General features: G+C 47.0%; 1 protein-coding gene across 3 annotated transcripts in view; it reads right to left on the reverse strand.

Moving 5' to 3' along the window:
• Window positions 1-2254: 2254 nt before the first annotated feature.
• Window positions 2255-20492, reverse strand: part of LOC127586968 (neurexin-2-like) — a 760879-nt gene continuing 742641 nt past the window's right edge. For 2 of the 3 annotated variants that reach the window (XM_052045023.1, XM_052045022.1), the window contains one exon: window positions 2255-3539. In XM_052045023.1, coding sequence (XP_051900983.1) covers window positions 2638-3539 — 902 coding nt within the window. In that variant the 3' untranslated portion in view covers window positions 2255-2637. The remainder of the gene's footprint in view (window positions 3540-20492) is intronic. The other variant, XM_052045024.1, reaches the window with a different exon arrangement.

Genomic DNA, 20492 nt, shown 5'->3' on the forward strand with positions numbered 1-20492 from the left:
TTAAGAATAAATTGGATAGATACATGGATGGGAGAGGTCTAGAGGTTATGGACTGGGTGCAGGTCAATGGGACTAGCGGAATAAAGTTTCAGCACAGACTAGAAGGGCCGAATGGCCTGTTTTCTGTGCGGTAGTGTTCTATGGATAACTTGTCACAGAATCATAGGAGTTGCTGCATGGAAGAAGGCCATTTGGCCCATCGAGTCCATGCAGGCTCTCTGCAAGAGCAATGTGGCTGGTTCCATGCCCTACCCTCTTCCTACTGCTCTTTGTTTTTCTTCCCCTTTGAAGTTCTTGTCCAGCTGCCTTTTGTTCACCCCAATTGAATGGTTCCTCTTCCAGCCCCAACAATTGCATTCCAGACCCAAACACTTGTTTTGCCAACATCAGGGCACCCCCTCATTCAGTCCCATCTGTCACCTAAAGTGATTATTAAAGATCCCACAACTAACACCACTATGAAGGATTAACTGCTGTTTGTGAGACATTACTGTGCACAAATTAGCAGCTTTGTTTCCTGTAACAGTGACTACACTTTGAGATGTCCTGAGATCCAAGATACAGTTTATAAACTGCAAGGACCTCCTTCTCGGCTCGACTTTGCCAGAGTACATGTGCATGGGACAAGGAAGCATCCTTTCTGGTGAAACTATTGTATCTGATGTTGGATACAAGTCTCGGAACTTAACAACAGCTCTTCTTAATGCCTAATCTTTCTCATCAAACTTAAGAAAAGTATAACTCCAAGGATTTCAATTTACCTCTAGTTTATATTGGACATTTCAACCAGATCAGTTTCAAAACAAACCTTGAAATCACATCATCAATGTGGAGGCATCAGAGAATGTCTCAACACAGCAAGGGAGACAGAACAGACACTGTCCCATCGACGTGGGAGCATCACAGACTCCATCCCAATATTGGCATTCAGTCTATCAGATGGTAAATAATAGCAAATAATAAGTCCCAGCCTGTACGAAGTATATAATCAATTGTATTTCCCTCTGGTAGATTTACACTTATGGGAGGCAGTCACTAGTAACACTTTACAATAACATTGAGTACATGAAGATATATGAGATATCACACATTATCAACAGCTCAACCAATCATTTCATAACCTGGGGGCAGAATATGATAGAAAACAATCTCCTTCCAATCCTGTGGCCCAGCTGGGCAAAAGACAAATATCTAGTCGTCATAAACGAGCCTTAATATCAATGACCAAACTGTACAAAGCACAAGGTGTGGGAGGAGAATGACACACAAACTTTATTCGTTGTTTTATTTTTGGCTACTCGGTTGTCAGATTGTTGGTGCTTTGAAAATGGGGCAGGAGGGCCTCCACGTGGATGCATAAGTTGGGGAACTCGGTGGCTCGCCTTTACCTCCTGAAATGGATTCGGTTCGCCAAGGTCCGGTCGTACAACCGCGGCTAAATGCAATACATATATATAAAGTTCTTGGTGGTGTGCAGGGAAGGAGGGAGGGGTAGGGGGACGGGAGAGGTTGTGGGTGGGGGTTGGTGGGTTCTCAACTTTTCTGATATTTAACCAAAGAACTGAAAATGGTTCAAGTGACGATACTATACAGTCAGACAATGTCACACACACTGGGTCCACAGTGTTTCCTCCACCCGCCCAGAATGGCATCTCGAGTCAACACAACTGGTGGAAAGGAAGTCGAAAGGTTTATCACTCGGTAAACATTAGAATTTCTTCACAGTTCTAGAAACCACAGGAGTACCCAGAGCCAATGTTTTCTTGTGATTCTGGGGAGAGGACGCGTCCCCACGTTGACGAGGTCCCTCACGGACACGTTGCCCAAAGTGTGAAGAGTCACACCCCAACCACCTTACCACCACACACAGGCAGTCTGTCGCGGCGTTGTAGTGAGTGCCACGGGGTGGGCGCCTGAGGCAGGAGGCGTTATCTGAAGGGACTCTCCGCCCGCTCGCCCGCCTGCTCTCTGCAGGGCTCAGCAAAGTTCTGATGCTCCGCGTTGTCGCCGCAGTCGGGCGGTCCTCGGCTGTGAGCCGGTGTCCGGGTGGGCTTGTCCCGGGACAGCCGGAGTCTGCACTCCCTGCCGAACCGCCTGCAGAAGGCCGTCTCGGAAATCCCAGGGATTGAACAAAAACAGAATCGCCACACATTTGTACACGGAAAACAGAATCCAGAGCGGCCCGTGTCGGGGGGGGGGGGGGGGGGGGGGCGGGGGGGGGGGGGGGGGGGGGGGGCGGGGGCGGGGTGAAGAGGGGAAGGTGTCGGGGGGGGGGGGGTGAGGGCGGAGGGAGGAAGCCACACCGGCTGGTCCCGGGCCACCGAGCGAGGTGGGTGGGGGTGGGGTCTTAGCCAGTCGTTCACAGCGGCCCCGCCCTCTCCGGGGGACAGTCTCCCGCTGTTCGACCTCGGGGCAGGGTGGGGCGGAGCGGGGAGGGGTCCCAGCGACGGCTGACTGGAGGTGAAGGGGGAGTAGAAAGGCTCCCCCTTCCCAGCGGGGTGGGGATGGGGAACGGGCAACCAGCAGCGTGACCTGGGTCTCCCCCGCCCAACCCCAACGCCGGGGTAGGAAGAGGGCGCAGAAGCCTCACCCACGCCCCGTTCCCGAAGTCCGGCCGCCCCCCGCCCCGCCCGGGCCTCAGACGTAGTACTCCTTGTCCTTGTTCCTCTTGGCCTTGCCCGCGGCCTTGGCGGCGGCCGGCGGCTTCTCCTTGACCAGCGCGCCGTTGCTCTGCGCCGAGTTGCTGATGTAGTTGCGGCTCTGGTCTACCTGGTAGGAGCCCTCGTCGCGGTTGCGGTACTTGTACATGGCGTAGAGCAGGATAAGGATGCAGAGCGCAGCCGCCGCCACGATGCCGACCACCATACCGGTGGTGCTGCTGGACTCGCGGATCACCTCCACCGCCCCCGGGGGTCCCGCCGCCCCGGCGCCCGGGCCGCTGGGGTTGGCTGTGGGTAAATGGTGAAAGCCGGGGCCGGAGGTTACTGGGGGCCGCCTCGCCTGCTTCTTGCTGAGGTGTTCGGTGGGGAGAGGGAGCAGCGCTAGGTCAGGGTTGGGTTTGGGGTTGTCGCGGGTGTTGAGCTTGCCGGCGGGCAGCTTTCGGATCATGTCCGGGGAAGAGGAGGTGGAGAGCGGGGCGTCGGGGGAGGCGCTGGCGCCGCCGGGACCCTTCGGCCCCTTGCTGGGACGGAAGCCCTTGGACTTGGGGAGGGAGGGATCGGCGCCGGCCAGGAGGGTGCGGTCGGTGACCAGGGGGAAGGTGGCGTAAAAGTCCTCATCGTCGGTCGGGGGGAAACTGGAGTCAAAGACTTCTCCGGAGCCGTAGCCGGACACCACCATCACCTCGTCGCAGTCGTCGTCCTGCTCCAAGAGGCAAGGAGAGCCCAGCTTGGAGGTCAGGGTCAGCGACTCTCTGGTGGTCTCCGCGGCCGTGAGCAGGGGCCGGTAGGTCGGGGGCGGGGGCACGAAGGGAGAGCGGGTGATTATCGCCGGCATTTCCAGCGCATCCTCCGTGATTATGGGCAAAATGAGCTCGCCTCCTACAACAGAAAAGAGAAGCAGGGAACAAGTCAGCGGCGAGAAGTGGGGAGACGGCAACAAAATATTCATCAACTGCGAGAACAAATTACTCTTCATTTAACACTACTCGCTGCTTCGACGTTAAGTACACTACAATATCGTTCTCGGTCTTTTACTTAAACATTTAAATGCACATCAAGTTTCCACGACTACAGAAAAAAAACTTATCAGCTTTTTTAAATAGGCTTTAAAGATGTTTTTTTTTGTTTTTCGCTCTCTCTTACAAATAGACGCCTAACGCATGTCTTTTAGAAAGAAAGTAACAGATCACGGAATACAGGCAACTTACATCAACAAATTGGCCGCATGATTATTGCATGAAGGAAAACAAAATTACAAAAAGAAAGTTGCATAAGAATTTCCTGGGACAAGATCAACTCTTTTAGCTACAGATTCTGAAACTAATTCTTTCGTTTTCTTTTGTTAAAAAAAACAATGCTTGATGTTGAAATGAAAGTTTCACAGTTCTTATTTTCATCCTTTTTTTTTCCCTGCCCAGCCCTCTCCGCCGCAGACTGTCCAGTCACACCTCAGCCAGGGGTCCCTTCCAGGTTCCGCGCTAACTCCCTCCCGCCTGTGCCGCTCGCCGCTCAGCGCAGGGCGCCGCCACCAACATTTGAGCCCAGCTATCCCCTCCACAAGAGAGGCGCCCCACTGTGGGACACCGGGTGTTGCTATCAGGATCGATGTGTTCAGTAGGGAACGGGGCACTGAGCTGGTGCCGTGTGTGTTGTTTACCTGGTGGTGTGTGCCTGTGGGAGGGGACACTGGGGAGACCTTGTGCTGGTTTGGTTTGGGAATGGTTTGAGCTGCTGGGATTCGCCTTCAGAGGCCAGGATGCCAAGGGTCACAGCTGCTGACCCGGTTGGATTATAAACACGGCGGTGACATTGTTTGGTTCCCCGAAGCCCGAGTTGTAATCGATGATGAACTGTCCCACCACTCTCGAAGGGATTGATGACCATGGTACAAGGTCTGGTGGGCACTAGGTTTGTCACTAGGTAACTCGGGAAGGGCCGCGTCCCCTTCTGGTATCCATTCACGACTTCCTCCTCTGGTGAAGATGCGGACTTTGCTGTGGATTTGCACGCACCAGCAGATCGCTGCTCTCTCGCCTCACACAGCGAATACTGTGGAGAGCATCGCAAATGTTCTGCAACCTCTACAGTCTCCGGCGCTGTCTGTGTGGAGTTTGCACGTTCTCCCTGTGACTGTGGGTTTCCGCCGGGTGCTCCGGTTTCCTCCCACATCCCAGCAACGTGCGGGTTGCAAATTGCCCGCTGGAAATTGCCACTAGTGTGTGTGTGTGAGTGGTAAAATCTGGGGGGAGTTGATGGGAATGTGGGGAGACTAGATTACAGGGAAAATTAGCGGGAGGACGAGATTGCTGTGTGAGCCAGCATTGACTCGATGGGCCGACTGACCTCCTATGCCATAAAGAAAAATGGAAAAAAAATTCCACACATGCATGATATTCCACTCATCCGCACCAGTGCAGGTACAGATGTACACGCACTGGACACACGCACCAGCGCTGGCACACAGGTACGTACACCTTTCATCAAAGAAAAAAAAACTGCACAACAATAAAGTGCAAGAACCCCCGACTTGTACCAATGCTCACACCCAAATCACTTATTCCCCCGGCTAAGTTTGTGCTTAGAATTTAAAAAAAATTAAAAACCTTCCCCACAAAAAAAGGACGAAAATTCATTGTCAAAGCACACATATTTACAGTTAATATAGAGGAGCGGTGTAAGATGAGGCACCACCTTCAATATTAGTATGTTGGATTCCAAAATCCAATCCACATGACCTGCACCCATTCCTCATCGATCAGAACTGGAAAGATTAGTGAACCCCTCACATCCACGGTAGGTACTGAAGAGGTTATACATATCGAGAGAGGATTCATCAGGCCGGGCTCCATGAGGCTTCTCGAAGATTATTGTAGGTTGATGTGGAGAACTTGGGGGCAGCACAGAAATGGGGGCTGCTGATCTAATCTCACCATCGGAAGCTCAGGAGAAGATTCTTTCCGGGAAGGGTGAGGAGATGTGGAGTTCACTCCCACAGGAAGAGTCTGAGAGTGTCAAGAGGAATGGTGATGCGTGGGAGGGGACTGACATGGACCAGAAAGGCCGAATGGTAATTTAGGGCTGTAGGTGCTCTTTGTAACGTTATTGGTGGGAATGTGTGGTTGGCAGCTCCGTCTCACCCATCACCGCTCCCCTTACCCATCTGACACCCTCCCGCTGTTCACCGGGTGAGATCGAGTTCCACATCCCCAATCCGGCTTCACCAGGTGGTCAATTTCTCGCAGTTGAGGAGCTGGGGTGAAACATGGAGGGCGGGCGGCGAGAGGACAGGGGTCAGGTGAACCTTGACACGCACCCAGGTTGAAACGGAACAAACCTGAAGATCAGTTGAGGCGGAGGAGCTGTTAGGACTCCGAGGGGGTGGGGGGTGCACGAGGAGGTAGGAGGGGAGATGCGGGCTTGATGTGGATTTATGGTTCCGGTACCTCTCGGAATCAGTTGGGCTGGCAGCTGGTTATTCTCTGCTGGGATGAGCAGAGGGACAGGGACTCAGCACGTTGCTTGAAATCCACCCAAAGTAGGCTTTCTATACAGAGACCGCAGGGAGTGCCAACAGCTTCCATTTGTATCGTGCCTCCAGTGCAGGACAACGCCCCAAGGCGAGTGACCAAACAAAATCTCACAGCAAACCGAGCTGACCACGTCAGCCGTTACCACAGCTGCCAATTGCCGAGCGACGCGAATCGGGAAGGCACAGGCAAAGATCTTGGAGAAGTGCCGGGGATGAAGATTACAGAAATTGGGAGAGGTGTAGGGGTGGGAGGAGGTTACACCCCTCCCTGTCTCTGTAACCCCCCGGGTGTAGGGTCCGGAGACAGTTACAGAGACGTGGAGGGGTGTAGGGGCCGGAGGGGGTCACAGAGACAGGGAGGGGTGAGACCATGAAGGGATTTGAATACAGGGATGAAAATTCTAAAGCTGAGGTGCTGCGTAACTTGGAGCCTGTGGAGAACAGCGAGCATTGGGTGAATGGTGGCACGAGGACCCAAGAGCTGATGTGAAATGTGTGACTCGCACCTCTGCACAGATGAAAACAAAAACGTTCTGTCTTTCTCTGGAATGACCCGGGAATTTTATTCAGTGCAACATCTTGTGAAGTAGTTTGTGGCCCTCCCTCTCCCTGCATAACCTTTCAGCGACCACTGATGGGAGATATGTCTGATCTATTTTGAGGGAGTTGGCTCTGTGGATGTGGAGGGAAACTTACTCTCTCTCTACTCTCTTACCCAATGCACTGGTGCTGTGTGCAATATGTCTGGTGGAGGATCAGTCATTCTAAACAGAGGTCAACAGATTTCCAGAAAATAGCGGAATCAAGGGATGTGGGGAAAGGGCGATTAGCCATGCTGCTGTTGAGTGTCGAGCAGATGAATGAACTGCTCCTGCTCACATTTCGCCTGCACAAGGTTAAATGTACACGGAGGTGATGTTTGGGGTGGAGTCTGAAACCCAAGACTGATCTTATGCCTATCACCATTCACTGCTGGAGAAGGCACCAGTGGCCCATATGTCACAGTAGCAGGAGCAATCAGTGTTTCAGTATAGGAGGACATGCGCCAATGCCATACTTCACCTTGGGTTATGATCCTTTAGAATTTAATTTCCTGAATTTTTAAAATCTCTGTGTTCATTTTGGGTCAATCACACCTAGTGTAGTGCCTGTATTCACTCTGCATTGCATGTCTATCCGCTGTTGCTGTTTCATTGCTTTTGCCACAGATTAAACTATTACATCTGGTTTACAGAAACTCTATAGACTTTGTCCATTTCTCTGTCCTTAGATATGAAAGCTGATGGCCATGAAATTCAATGGGGATACTGGAGGGAATGACTGACCGGAGATTCAGTGGACTCAAATGATGGGCTTAAGCAGGAGAACTGGGGAACTAGGAATGGACTTTGACATATGATTCAGAAAACTGGATGGACAGTGGATTAGGGAGATAGACTTTGACATAGTACGGGATCAAACGATTGAGCTTTGATGGGTTGTATGGGAATCAAAGGGTTTGACATCTGTGAGTGAATTAGGAGATGAACAATGGACATCACTCAGACTGATAGGAGTGTTAGAAGGGCTTTGATGGGAACATTTTAGGAATAGGAGGAGGCCATTCAGCCCTCAAGCCTGTCCAGCATTCAATGAGATCATGAGGGATATTCTACCTTGACTCAATTTTCATGTCTTATATACCCATATAATACCCTTAAATATCCAGAAAATTATCAATCCCTGAGTGCAGTTGTGGGACTAGAGGCTCAGAATCGATGAGTGGATTAGGAAATAAAAGGAATGTTTTAATGGAGAAATTAGGGACAAGAAGGATGGGCTCCTCTGGATGAGGTACTGACTTAGCTGGGAATGTTTGGAGATAGCTTCATTGCTGAGGCACCATTGTTCATGTTAGTGAATCACGCCTTTGTAGGGACAGAACACTTACCAGAAGCTCAAGGGCTTAAACATTTTAGGATGGGAATGAGCACAGGACCTGTGGACTTTTCCAAAAATTTTTACACCATATTTGAAATATCAGCCATCTTTGTTTGTTGATGAGGTTTACAGCACATTGTAGATCTATATACCAACAAAATATCTTGTTAAAGAGGGGGAGTAACTGAAAGTTCAAATGTTGGTTATGCACCAGTGATCACCGAAGACGAAACAGCAAGCTTCATCATGTTTTAAAGCCCGGTTGCTTGTCTTTCTGCCCTGGAGATTTGAAATTCATTAGTTTAAAGGCTCTGATCTGCTTAACTGGGAAGTTTCACCTGCTCCCCAAACTGGGGAGGTAGTGGATGGAAACAATATGAGACAGTTCCGCAACAAGAACCACAAGTTTCACCTGCTGAAGAATCTCCTTTCACCTCTGTTGCCTGAAATTGGTGCTCTTAGAGTTCCTGGTTGCAGCTACAGCAAAGATTTTTCAAAGTGAATGGGTCAGTCGTAACTGGTCAGTTGGAATTCTCCAACCGTCCTTCAAAGTCTTCAGTCCCAGCACCAGTGCTGTAATTACTGATACCTCTCCCTCCCCTCACCACTTCATATTTATCTCCAATCCCTTGGTCTCTCTGTCCATCCAACTCAAATCCCTCAGTCTGGGTTCCTCCAGTCTTTCAGCCCATGTACCCCTCTCTCTCTAATTCCTTGTTCTGTCTGTTTATCTTCACTCCCTCAGTCTTTTCCTCTTTCTCCAATCGATATGTATATCCCTTGAGGTCAAATTAATGGCAGAACGTACCCAAACACATGGACACTCTATCACACTCATACATCCCAGATCACTCTTGTAACCCTCTCTGATATACCCCACACCATTCCTTGTAATACCGTCCGATACACTGCTGACTGTAACATTCTCTGATTCAACTCACACTGCTCACTATATTACTTGTATCTTTCTCTAACACACCCTGGGCTCAATGTATCATTCTGTAACATACTCCTGTGTACTCCACATCACAACTCTGATATATCAAGCACACAGTTCACTGTAACACTCACCTCACACTGAAACACTCTCTGATATACATAACACTGTTCATTGGAACAGTTTCTGATAAAGCTCAAAAACTCACTCTCATATACTTCATATCCCTCACTTCATCACTTGGATATATCCCACACTCTCGCCATAATAACTCTGATCTAGGCCACACCTTTCACTGTAATGCTTTGATATACCTCACACCCCTCCATATCCCAATTACTTACCAAGTCAGTCTCTGGTAAACCCATCAGTCCCCTGAAACTCACTGAAATAGTCAGACATGCCCAACAACCCTCATTACAACTCTTTGATATAACCCACAATCCTTAGTGCAACATTCTCTGATACACTACACACCCCAAACTTTAACATTGTTTGATATACCCCTTACATTTCAATGACATACCCTATAACATTTAGAAAAATTGTCCGATATAACCTGGTTTCTGACATACATTCTTGCATTCTTCTAACACTCTGATAGAGCACACTAACCCTATTGTAAAATTTCCTGATATATCCCATGCCAGTGACTTTATCATTCTCCAGACCTCTCATCAAAACACCGATCTGGCAACATCCTTCAGTGCAACACAAATATATCAACCCCTCAGTGTAACATGCCTTGGTATACATCATCCCCTCATTGTAAACTCTCCAATATATGCCATGCATTTCATCGTTACACATGATATCCCCACATCTACACCGTAACAACTTCTGAAGGACTCCACAGCAACAACTTAACGGTTTGATACATTTGCTTGTCATTTCCTCACTTTTCAGTGTAACTAATATACCTACTGATGTAACTAATAACTCCTCACCCCATCTTCTGATACAGTCTGTTTCTGTAACTTTCTCCGATATCCCTATAACTCATATTTTAACACATTGAAACACTTCACACCCTCTCGAAGCGCGAGAGATCTGGTGTAACTCCCAACCCTCACTGAAAAATTCTCTGACATTGTTTGATATATGGTGCACCTCTCACAGTATCACTCTCAGATATATGCTACATCCCTCATTGTAACATTCCTTGATATATACCACACTCGCTAATATACACTGCACCTCCCATAGTAACATTCTCTAACATACACATCACCATCTGCAAAATCCTATGATACAGTCGACACCTCTGGTGTAACACTCAGATGTATCCCACTCTTTCGAGAGTAACACAGTCACACTCTGATATAACCCTCAACCATCAGTGTAAATCAATGCTCAAACACACACCTCACTGTAACAAATTAATACACCCCGTATCCCTCACTGTAACACTGATACACCCCATACCTTTCAGTGTAACACTGATACACTCCCCACTTCTCACTGTTACACTGACACACCCCACACCCCTCAGTGTAACACTGACACACCCCACACCCCTCAGTGTAACACTGACACACTCCACACATGTCACTGTAACACTGACACACCCCACTCACCTCACTGTAACACTCATACACCCCACACCCACCCCTGTAACACTTATACACCCCACACCCCTCACTGTAACACTCTGATACACCCCACACCGCTCACTGTAACACAGTAATATACACCACATCTCTTCTGCAACTTTTGGATGTAAATCATCACCCTCCTGCAATGCAGGAAACATCTATTTGTTCACAGTAAGTGTCCACAAACAGCACTACCATAATGACCATATTTTTCTATAGAGATAAGAGTTATATAGCACGGAAACAGGCCCTTCAGCCCAACTGGTTCATGCCAACAAGATGCCTATCTAAGCTAGTCCCATTTACCTGCATTTGGCCCATAACCCTCGAAACCTTTTCTATCCACGCACCTGTCCGAGGGTCTTTTAAACGTTGTAATTGTTCCTGCTTCAACCACTTTCTCTGGCAGCTTGTTGCACATACCTACCACCCTCTGTGTGGAAAACCTGCCCCTCAGGTTCTGTTTAAATTGCAACTTTCTCACCTTAAACCTGTGCCCTCAAGTTTTAGACTCCCCTACCCTGGGAAAATGACTTTGGCCATTCACCTTATCTATGCCCCTCATGATTTTATAAACCTCTATAAAGTCACCCCTCAGCCTCTGACACTCCAGGGAAAACAGTCCCAGCCCATCCAGCCTCTCCTTACAACTCAAGCCCTGGTAATATCCTTGTAAACCATTTTTGCATCCCTTCCAGCATAATGACATCATGTTCAGTTAGCTGAGGCATAAACACTGTTAGGTCTTCCCTGCTTTCAGTTTTACAGCACGGAATCCTTTTCTCACATTCATTCGAGAGCACAAACCAAGACTGATCAGCATTGTATGTCTTTCTGGGTGGGAATGGAAATATAACCCAGCACTCATTTAAGAATAAGGTGAAATGATCTGCTGGCCGGAGTGTGTGACTTTATGTCTCGGTGAACGAGACTCCCTGCTTACACTCTTCAAATCTGCTCTGTATTTATAATGTTTAACTTCACAAAATATTCAGACCACAGTCTCTCTCTCATCTCTGGATCCTCACCCAACCCCGATTAACTACCTCATAGCAACACAATCACGCCAACAATTGACACCAAGAAGATAGCAAGACTTGGCTGGCCAAACTGATTCAGTGTTAAGAATGTCATGTACAGTGGCTTTACAGTGGCTCGGAGAGGGATCTCTGAGGCACAATTCTGATTGTTGGGTCCCAGGCAGCTGAAGGCATGGCTGTGTCAAGGAATGAATTCAAGGGATTACCCTTGACCTTCATCGGAGGAATTCAGACCCCTTGAAATTAGTTGGAGATAGTGGGAGCACCTGGGCGAAAACTTTTTAGAGGTGGTTCTATTGGCTTGTCTCTCCTCCCATCCTGCTCTCTCCCAGGGACTGTACATCAGGGCGTAGTTGGCAAATCACCCAGTGTTTGGGTATTCATTAGCTGATGCAGCAAGTAAGGAGGTCCATTGGTCCTTGTCTCGCTGCAGGCTCTCAGACTTTCTGTGGTCACCATTTCTTCACCCCCTACCATCCGCACCAAGCCCAACCCCTCATGGCAACAGTGGCCACCTAGTCTTAGCAAGGCACTGACACTAATTATCCTGATTGAACTGAAGAGGGAGGGGGGAATGTTATTTTTTCCCTGGATACACAACTCCGTCAATTCACCATGACAGTTCCTGCACTTCCACTTGGGTAAAGTCAGGTGTAGGATTGTCACCCTCACTGGGCAACTCGGGTGTCAACCATGGCTCAGTTAGTGTCTTCTCTCTTTCTCTGAGTTGTACGGTCGTGAATTCAAACCTTAGGTCCCGGATGACTTTCCCAAGGTGGTGCTGAGGAAACACTGCATTATTGGACAAGCCATCTTCTGGATGAGACATTAAAGAGAGGCTCCATCTGCTCTCTCCGTGATCTTACCACCACTATAGGAAGAAGATTGTCCCACTGGGGTCCTGGGCCAACATTTATTCTTTAATCAACATTGTTGAGAAAGCTGATATGTCATTACGACACCACGGGGGCTGATAGTGTGCAAATTGGCTGTGGCATTTCCCAACCACACACTCTTCATTGGCTCTAAAGGCTTTGGGGCTGTAATAAGACGATGAATGGGGTTGGGGAATTATAATCCTTTCATTCCTGTAGTCAGAGAAAAACTGCAAGACCACAGACAGAGAGCTTTCATTGGGAGCTTTATGAGACCTTGATTGGGTAATAATATCGGGAAGCACTTTTCCTGGGAAATTTAACAGTTGCAAGCCAAGAAGTAATTAGCCTTGTCAGTGCATACACACACAGGCTCTCTGCCAGTGGATAGATCAGGAAGCAAAATTGATGTCGCAGTCTTGTTTCTATGCTGTAAAAACAGCCCGAAGCCTTGATGTGATAAAGGTTGCAATGGTTTTTCTCGTCTATAATTTAGTTTGTTTTCCTCAGTAATAAATTTATGACTCCAGTGCAAGGATGAGGCTATGCTGGACAGCTTCACCCCCTCAGAAGCTGCATCCAAAATCTCCATTTCTTGTTCTCTTCACATTTCTAGTGTGTGAAGTCTGTTTTTGCTTTTTCTGCTTTGTTCCATCATTTCACCAAGCTTCCTCCCATAGATCTGTGACAAGGGATCCAGCTGTGAACTGTCCTCTGTTAAAAATCATCCAGTCCCTTGATGCAGGCTGTTCCAGAAGGTTATTATCAAACCAGGTATAGGGTTGAACCCAAGAAGCCTCAAAAGCTCATCAGAACATAAGATCCAGCAGCAGGAGTGGGCCACTCGGCCCATTGAGGCTGCTCCGCCAATCAGCAACACCGTGCCTGATCTACCTCGGTGCCTACTCCCTGTTTCTTCTGATTCCCTTAAATACAGGAATCCAGCGCTCTCCGATCATCGACTGCACAACAGTACAGCACAGGAGCAGGCCCTTCGGCCCACAATGTCTGTGCTGAACACGGTGCCAAATTCAACTAAATCCCTTCTGCCTGCACACGGTCCACATCCCTCCATTCCCTGCACATTCACGTGTCTGTCTAACAGCCTCTTAAACACCTCCATCGTATCTGCCTCCATCCTCACCCTCGATAGTGCACTCATAGGCACCCACCGGTCTCTGTGTAAAAACTCGTCCTGCAAAAACTAGGAAGGCATAGGTTTAAGCTGAGGGGGGAAAGACTTAAAAGAGATCTGAGGGGAAAGTTCTTCACACAGAGGGCGGTGGGTATATGGAATGAGCTGCCAGAGGAAGTAGGTACAATTATGATGTTTAAAAGTGTACGTGGATAGGAAAGGTTTGGAGGGATATGGGCCAAGGGATCAGTTCAGGTAGACAACTTGGTCGGCATGGATGTTGGGCCAAAGGACCTGTTTCTGTGCTGTATAGATCTATTGAAAATGTATTGAAAAAAAAAATTTCCTCACCTCAGTTGTAAATGGCTAAGCCCTTTGTCTGAGATGTGATCCCTAGTCCTAGAATTCTCAGCCAGCGGAACTACTTTCCTGCATCCAGTCTGTCAAGTCTAGTAAGAATTTTGAAAAATTTGAAGATCTTCTCTCATTTTTCTAAATTCCAAAGAATATGGGCTTAACTACTCAATCTCTCCTGAAATCCACCATTCCAGGAGATATTTACCATTTCTGCCAGACATCCTTCTGTGACATTGGCTCAGTTTTTCTGTCTCCATCAGTACACCCTGACCTGCTGGGCACATCCCACAGAACAGCTATTAGCAACACATAGCATCGACAAAGAAGCAGAATCTGCTTCTAACTGCACAGTAACACAGTTGGTCTCACCTTATCACAGATATTCCCTTTGTTCTCCCCATTCCTTCCCCAACTTATTTGCTACTGAAAACTCACTGACTTTCCCAGTTCTGATGAAGGGTCCAGGACCTGGAGAGTTATCTGTGTTTCACTTCCCACAGATGCTGCCTGACCTGCTGACTATTTCTGGCATTTTCTACTTATTTCTGCCTTCTGAGGAACCGGTCCAGTGAGCCTTCACTTCATTCCCTCCATGCAAGTACAACCTTTTATAGGTAAGGAGACCAAACCTGTCTGCAATTCTCCAGGTGTGGCCACACCAAGGACCTGTATAATTCTGGTAAGCCATCTTTACTCCCATGCTCAAATCCTATCAAACTGTTACTTATTTCACCTACAAGTTGGCCTTCAGTGACTCAGTCCGAGAACTTAGTTCGAACGAATATCTTAAAGGAGGAGAGAGAGAGGCTGGGAGGATTAGGGAGGGAATTCCAGAGCTCGGGGCCCAGGCAGGTGAAGGCATATCACTAATGATGAGGGGTGAGAATTAGGCAAGTGTGAAAGGCCAGAACTGGAGCAGAGACCTGCAGTGCTGGAAGAGGTTCCGGAGATAGGGAGGGGTGAGACCATGAAAGTATTTGTAAACAAGAATGAGAATCTTAAAATCAAAGCACTGAGCCGGTGCAGAGTGAGTTAAGACATTGGGGCAGATTTTCAGATGAGCTGGTTTATGGAGTGGGAGGAACAAGAGGCCAGCTAAGAGTGTATTGGGATACTCTAGCCTGGAGATTCAAAGCCATGGATGAACCATTCACTATTAAAGAGTAATTGCTGCCTCTAGGAGATATTGGCCATGAAATCTTTAAATAAATGGCCCCACTCCCCCAAGGTGTGAGATCAACCCCAGTTCTGACCACTGCCTGTCCAGGCCACAGGTCCCAGCCCTTTCTCCAGGGCTTTGCCTTTAAGCAGCGCAGAGGGAGGCAAGGTACAGGAGGAGGCCATTCAGCCCCTTGACCTGACACGGGACTGGAAGGAGGTCAGTCAACTTATCACACAGGGACAGGGGGGTGACTCAGACCCCTTCAGTCTGTCAGTCAATTGATTAAAGCACATCAACTAGTCCCTCAGTTCCAGGTACCTGCATTTCTTTTTTGTTCTTTGCTTAATAAATTCAATCCATTGCAGTCTGGAAATTTTCAGTTCCCCATCCAGCCTCAACGGCTTTTGTTTTGGAGGGAGAGACTTGCAGAATTGGACCCTTTCCAATATTAACCAAGGACACCACAGAGAGCTCCCCTATCTGACCTGGACTGCACTCTCAGTGCATTCAGACAAAATATTTTCTCTACCCATCCTATCAGCAACTTCCATCATCTTCAACACCTTGATTGACCAGCCCTAAATGCAGTGAGAGAATACAGGCCAAGTCACAGAATCATACAACACAGAAACAGGCCCTTTGGCCCACCATGTCCATGCTGACCATCAACCACCAACCTACGCTCATCCCATTCATCAGCATTTGGTCAGTTGCCTTCTACGCCTTGGCAATTCAAATGCCTGCCCAGATATTTTTTAAGTGTTATGAGAGTCTCTGCCTCCATCATCTTCTCAGGCAGTGTGTTCCAGAACACAACCATCCTCTGGGTAAAGAAATTCCCTGATCCCCTCAAAACCTTTTAATTCTCAGTTTACTCCTGTGCCCTCTGGTCTTAAACATCTCTGCCATGAAGAAATGTTTCTCTTACTATTGACCGATCTGTTCTTCTGAAAATTTTGTATAACTCAATCGGGTCCCCACTCAGACTCTTCTGCTTTAAGGAAAATGAACCCAGTATTTCCAATCTCTCCTTGGAAGTCCAGATTAATCCAAGGTCTCGGCTGTCGACTGTCCAGTTTTCTCCACAGACGCTGCCTGACCTGCTGAGTTCCTCCGACACTTCGTGTGTTGCCCCAAATTAATCTGATCTCTCCGATGGGAAGTGGAGATCCCACAATGTTTTTGGAAGAAGCATTTTCCCATTCCTAGGTCACCTCCCCATCTAATCCCATCAAAAATTAACTAAAGGAACAAACAGGCCATTTAATTCTCATGTTATCATACAGTGTGGACATTAATGGTAAAAAGTAACAACAGTCAGAATAATAATTTGAAGAGTTGGTTTCAAAATCCCGTCTAACATCCTGAGGTTATGAAACAGTGCAATAACTAAGTGCTGGCACTCTCATCTCTGGCTCATGACAGTTGAGCCCATTGTATCCAGGCCAATACTCCCAGTCCAGTGAAGAGGAGGTGCTGCACTGTTGGAGATCCTGTCCTTCAATTAGGCATTTAATTACTAGTTTAATTAGTTTGGCACAACATTGTGGGTCGAAGGGCCTATTCCTGTGCCATACTGTTCTATGTTCTACATTCTATGTTCAGATAACAGGTCGACCCTGAAAGATGGAGATACAAATTCTGCAGTCATGGTTGGAAGAGCAGGGAAACCCATCCTGGCATCTTGGGCCGATATTTATTCCTCAACCAATATGATTAATGAGATGATCTTGCAAATTATCTCTGGGTGCTTGCTGTGTCCACACTGGTTGTGGGTTCCCTTAAATCACAATTAATAACTGCACTATTTCTGGAATAAACATAAAGTGCTGGAAAGACTCGGCAGGGCAGGCAGCGCCCATGTCAGGGTCATTGACCTGAAATCAGACCTTTGCTCTTCTCTCCACACACGCTGAGTATTTCCAGCACCTTCCGTTTTATTTCAGATTTCCAGCATCTGCAGTATGTTGATTTTCAGAAGAATTATTTCATTGGCTGCAGAGAACATGTGCTAACCCGGAGGGTTGAAAAGCATTACAGAGGCACAACTTTCACGTTGCAAGTTTGTACCAAAGAATGCAGAACATGGGTAAGGTCTCCACGTAGATTTCCCATTGCCTCCAAACAAGAAATCTTTTGAAAAAGATCAATATTCATGGTGCTTAAAAAACTACTTAAGGCAGCAACTGATATTAAATGGGAACCATTGAATTACATGCTGGGAGCTCAGAATTATTAGATTACACAGATAGGTTTATTAGATTTGAGGCTGGGAATGCACTATACTATGGCTTTATTACTTTTGTGATTGAGAACGTTATTAAATTGGCTTAGAAATCTTTGTTACATGGCTGAATATGATTATTGAATATAATAGCTCATGATAAATGTGCCAACGGAACTTGAACACTGGCTTTAATGACTGTCAAGATGGCATCAATGGGCATTACTGCTGAACACACCTGAAAAGACGGGGAGATTCAGGGGAGTGATGGGTATGGAGGACACAGAGAATCCAAGTTTGGAAGAAGTGCAGTCAGCAGATAGCCACTCAGACCCCTGAGCCAGCTCTGCTATTCAGTGGGATAATGGCTGATCCTTTACCTCAACTCCCACCTTCTCAACTGATCCCCGTATCCCTCAATTTCAGAAATGTTGGAAAACCTACCAATCCCTACTGAGTGGTATAGAGAATTCCTAAGGCTTACACTCTTTGAATGAAGAAATGTCTCTTCATCAAAGTCCCAAATGGCCAACTTCTCACCCTCAGACTGTGGGCCAGAGCTAAGGAGAAACAGTCCTTTAGAATCTCTAAGGATGTTATATAATCCGATCGTCTCTCATTTGTCCATATTGCTGAGAATATTGTTCCATTTTACTCTGTCTCTTGAGCTGGGGCGCTCTTTCTTCTCAGGAATTAAGTTAAAGGATTCTTCTTCTACCTTTGTGGGAGGGAGTTCCAGGATTTGGACTCCGCAACAATGCAGGAGTGGCGATATATTTCCAAGTTGGGATCCTGTTGGACTTGGAGAGGAACGGCAGGTGATGGTGTTTGGTGGTAGAGGTTGAAGGTTTGGGAGGTGCTGTTGGATTAGCCTGGCTGAGGAACTCCAGTGTATTCTCTAGATGGGTTACACTACAGCTACAGTAGACCAATGGTGGAGAGAGTGAATGTTTAGGGTGGTAGATGGGGTTCTGTCCAGTAACCTGCTTTGTACTAGATGGTAGGAGTTCTTGTGAGTCGTTGGGGCTGCACTCAACCAGGCAAGTGGAGAGGGTTCCTTCACACTAAAAGCCTTGGGGTGTCAGGAGGTGAAATGCATGCGGGGAAGGACTGCTTCATTTGCTGAGGAGTTGTGAATGGAATTAAACATTGTGTTCATCATATTAAAAGTTGGCTGGTACGTATATTGTAACTTACAAGTCAATTTAGGTGATACTGTGTCATGATATATCACATGAAGATTAGTGCACTATGCACATTATAAAATGTATGACGTGGTTCTGTATGTTACATATTAGTTGGTACTGTATACATCACACACATGCCCATTGATACAGTGCAGATATAATAACAGGCTGTAGTTGGTACTTTCTGTGTTATATAATGAGGTACTGTATATATTGTACAACAAAACTGTTGTTACTTTGCATCTTAATTGATACTGTGCACGTCCTGGAATAAAACAAAGCCAATACTTTATGCAATACAGGAACTCAGTCCTGTGTATTTAATGGAGAATGGACAGTTGTGTCCATGAGCTGTTTGGTATGGTGTTAGCTTTCTCATATTTCCATTCGGCCCATCAAGTCCAGGCCAGCTGTCAGCACAATCCCATTCCCTGTAACTCATTTTCTCACACGTACCCATGAACATCATCCCCATTCCCCTATCATCCACCTGCACTAGGGGCAGTTTTCAGTCGTCAACTAACTTACCGACCCGTGAGTCTTTACCACCCAGAGGAAACCCACATGTTCACAGGGAGAACATGCAAACTCTACACAGACAGAACCCGAGATCAGGATCAAACCCGGGTTGTTTGAGCTGTGAGGCAGCAGCACTAAGAGTGCTGCCCCTATTCTGCTATAATATTCACAATAGAAAGCCAGAAAGGGCAGGAAAATGAACGAGGAATGTTGGTCAGACATGATCCTCTTGAATGGCATTGCAAGCTCGAGGGGCAGAATGGCCCACTCCTATTCATCCTTCTTATGTTCCTGTGTGCATATTATGTTGAAGAAGCAAGTTGTTGTTGAGGTGGGCTTATACCACATATATTCCTCAATATGGAGTGGGTTCTGTCTATGTGATATCGTGCAATGATATACGTTAACTGATAGAACTGTGGACATCACAGGACCCAAAGGGCTGAGAATGTACATATTCGAAAGGAGATATTTTACATTGCATATTATTATGATGGATCGATTGTGAATAAAATGCAGACCTTGTCCTTAGTGTATCCTGTACCACAGGAAATTGACACGGCAGATTTCTGGGGGTTGAAGAGTCTTACAAAATGGAAACAGTCCCTTTTGTCTACCAGGTCAGTGCTGACCATCAAGCATCCGATTTATTCTAATCCTGCAATAATTTAATTTCTTTTCTTCCCGCATTCCTATCATTTCTCTCCCGATTCGACCACTCACCTGCACACTAGAGGTGATTTATGGCAGCCAATTAACCTACCAACCCACACGTCTTGGGAATGTGGGAGGTAAATGGAGAACCGGGGGAAACCCACACGGTCACAGGGAGAACACGCAGTCAGCACCAGAGATCCTGGGTCACTGGAGTGGTGATGGAGCAGCTCCATCAGTTGTGCCTCTGTGTCACCATGTCAGTAATGGGCAGCTGGTTCTGTACAATATGGCCAGTTATTATGCATTTTATGTGCTATGAAGAATGCGATATTTCACGTTTTGCAAAATACGATGGTAGTGTACATCATGTTAAATTAGTGAGAAGAGGTTATGTACACTATAAAATAACAACAATGATGTTCTATGTAAATTTGCATCATCTGATATTGAGGAATCAGTCTGGTGGATATTAAATAATGAAATAGATACCATGTGTATTATATAATCAAATGTGTTATACTAGAGGTCATAACCATGAATGATATAACGCAAGCAAATTGTAACGTGTATATTGTGTACTAAAGGATACTGTGTATATTGCTTAATACAGAAGGCTTGGAAGTGATATAAAGCAACTTGGTAGTTGCATATTGTATAGCATTGCAGGTTGGAGCTGTGCAAATCATACAAATTCA

The sequence above is a fragment of the Pristis pectinata genome, chromosome 38 (assembly GCF_009764475.1).
Source record: "Pristis pectinata isolate sPriPec2 chromosome 38, sPriPec2.1.pri, whole genome shotgun sequence".
Classification (NCBI taxonomy): Eukaryota; Metazoa; Chordata; class Chondrichthyes; order Rhinopristiformes; family Pristidae; genus Pristis; species Pristis pectinata.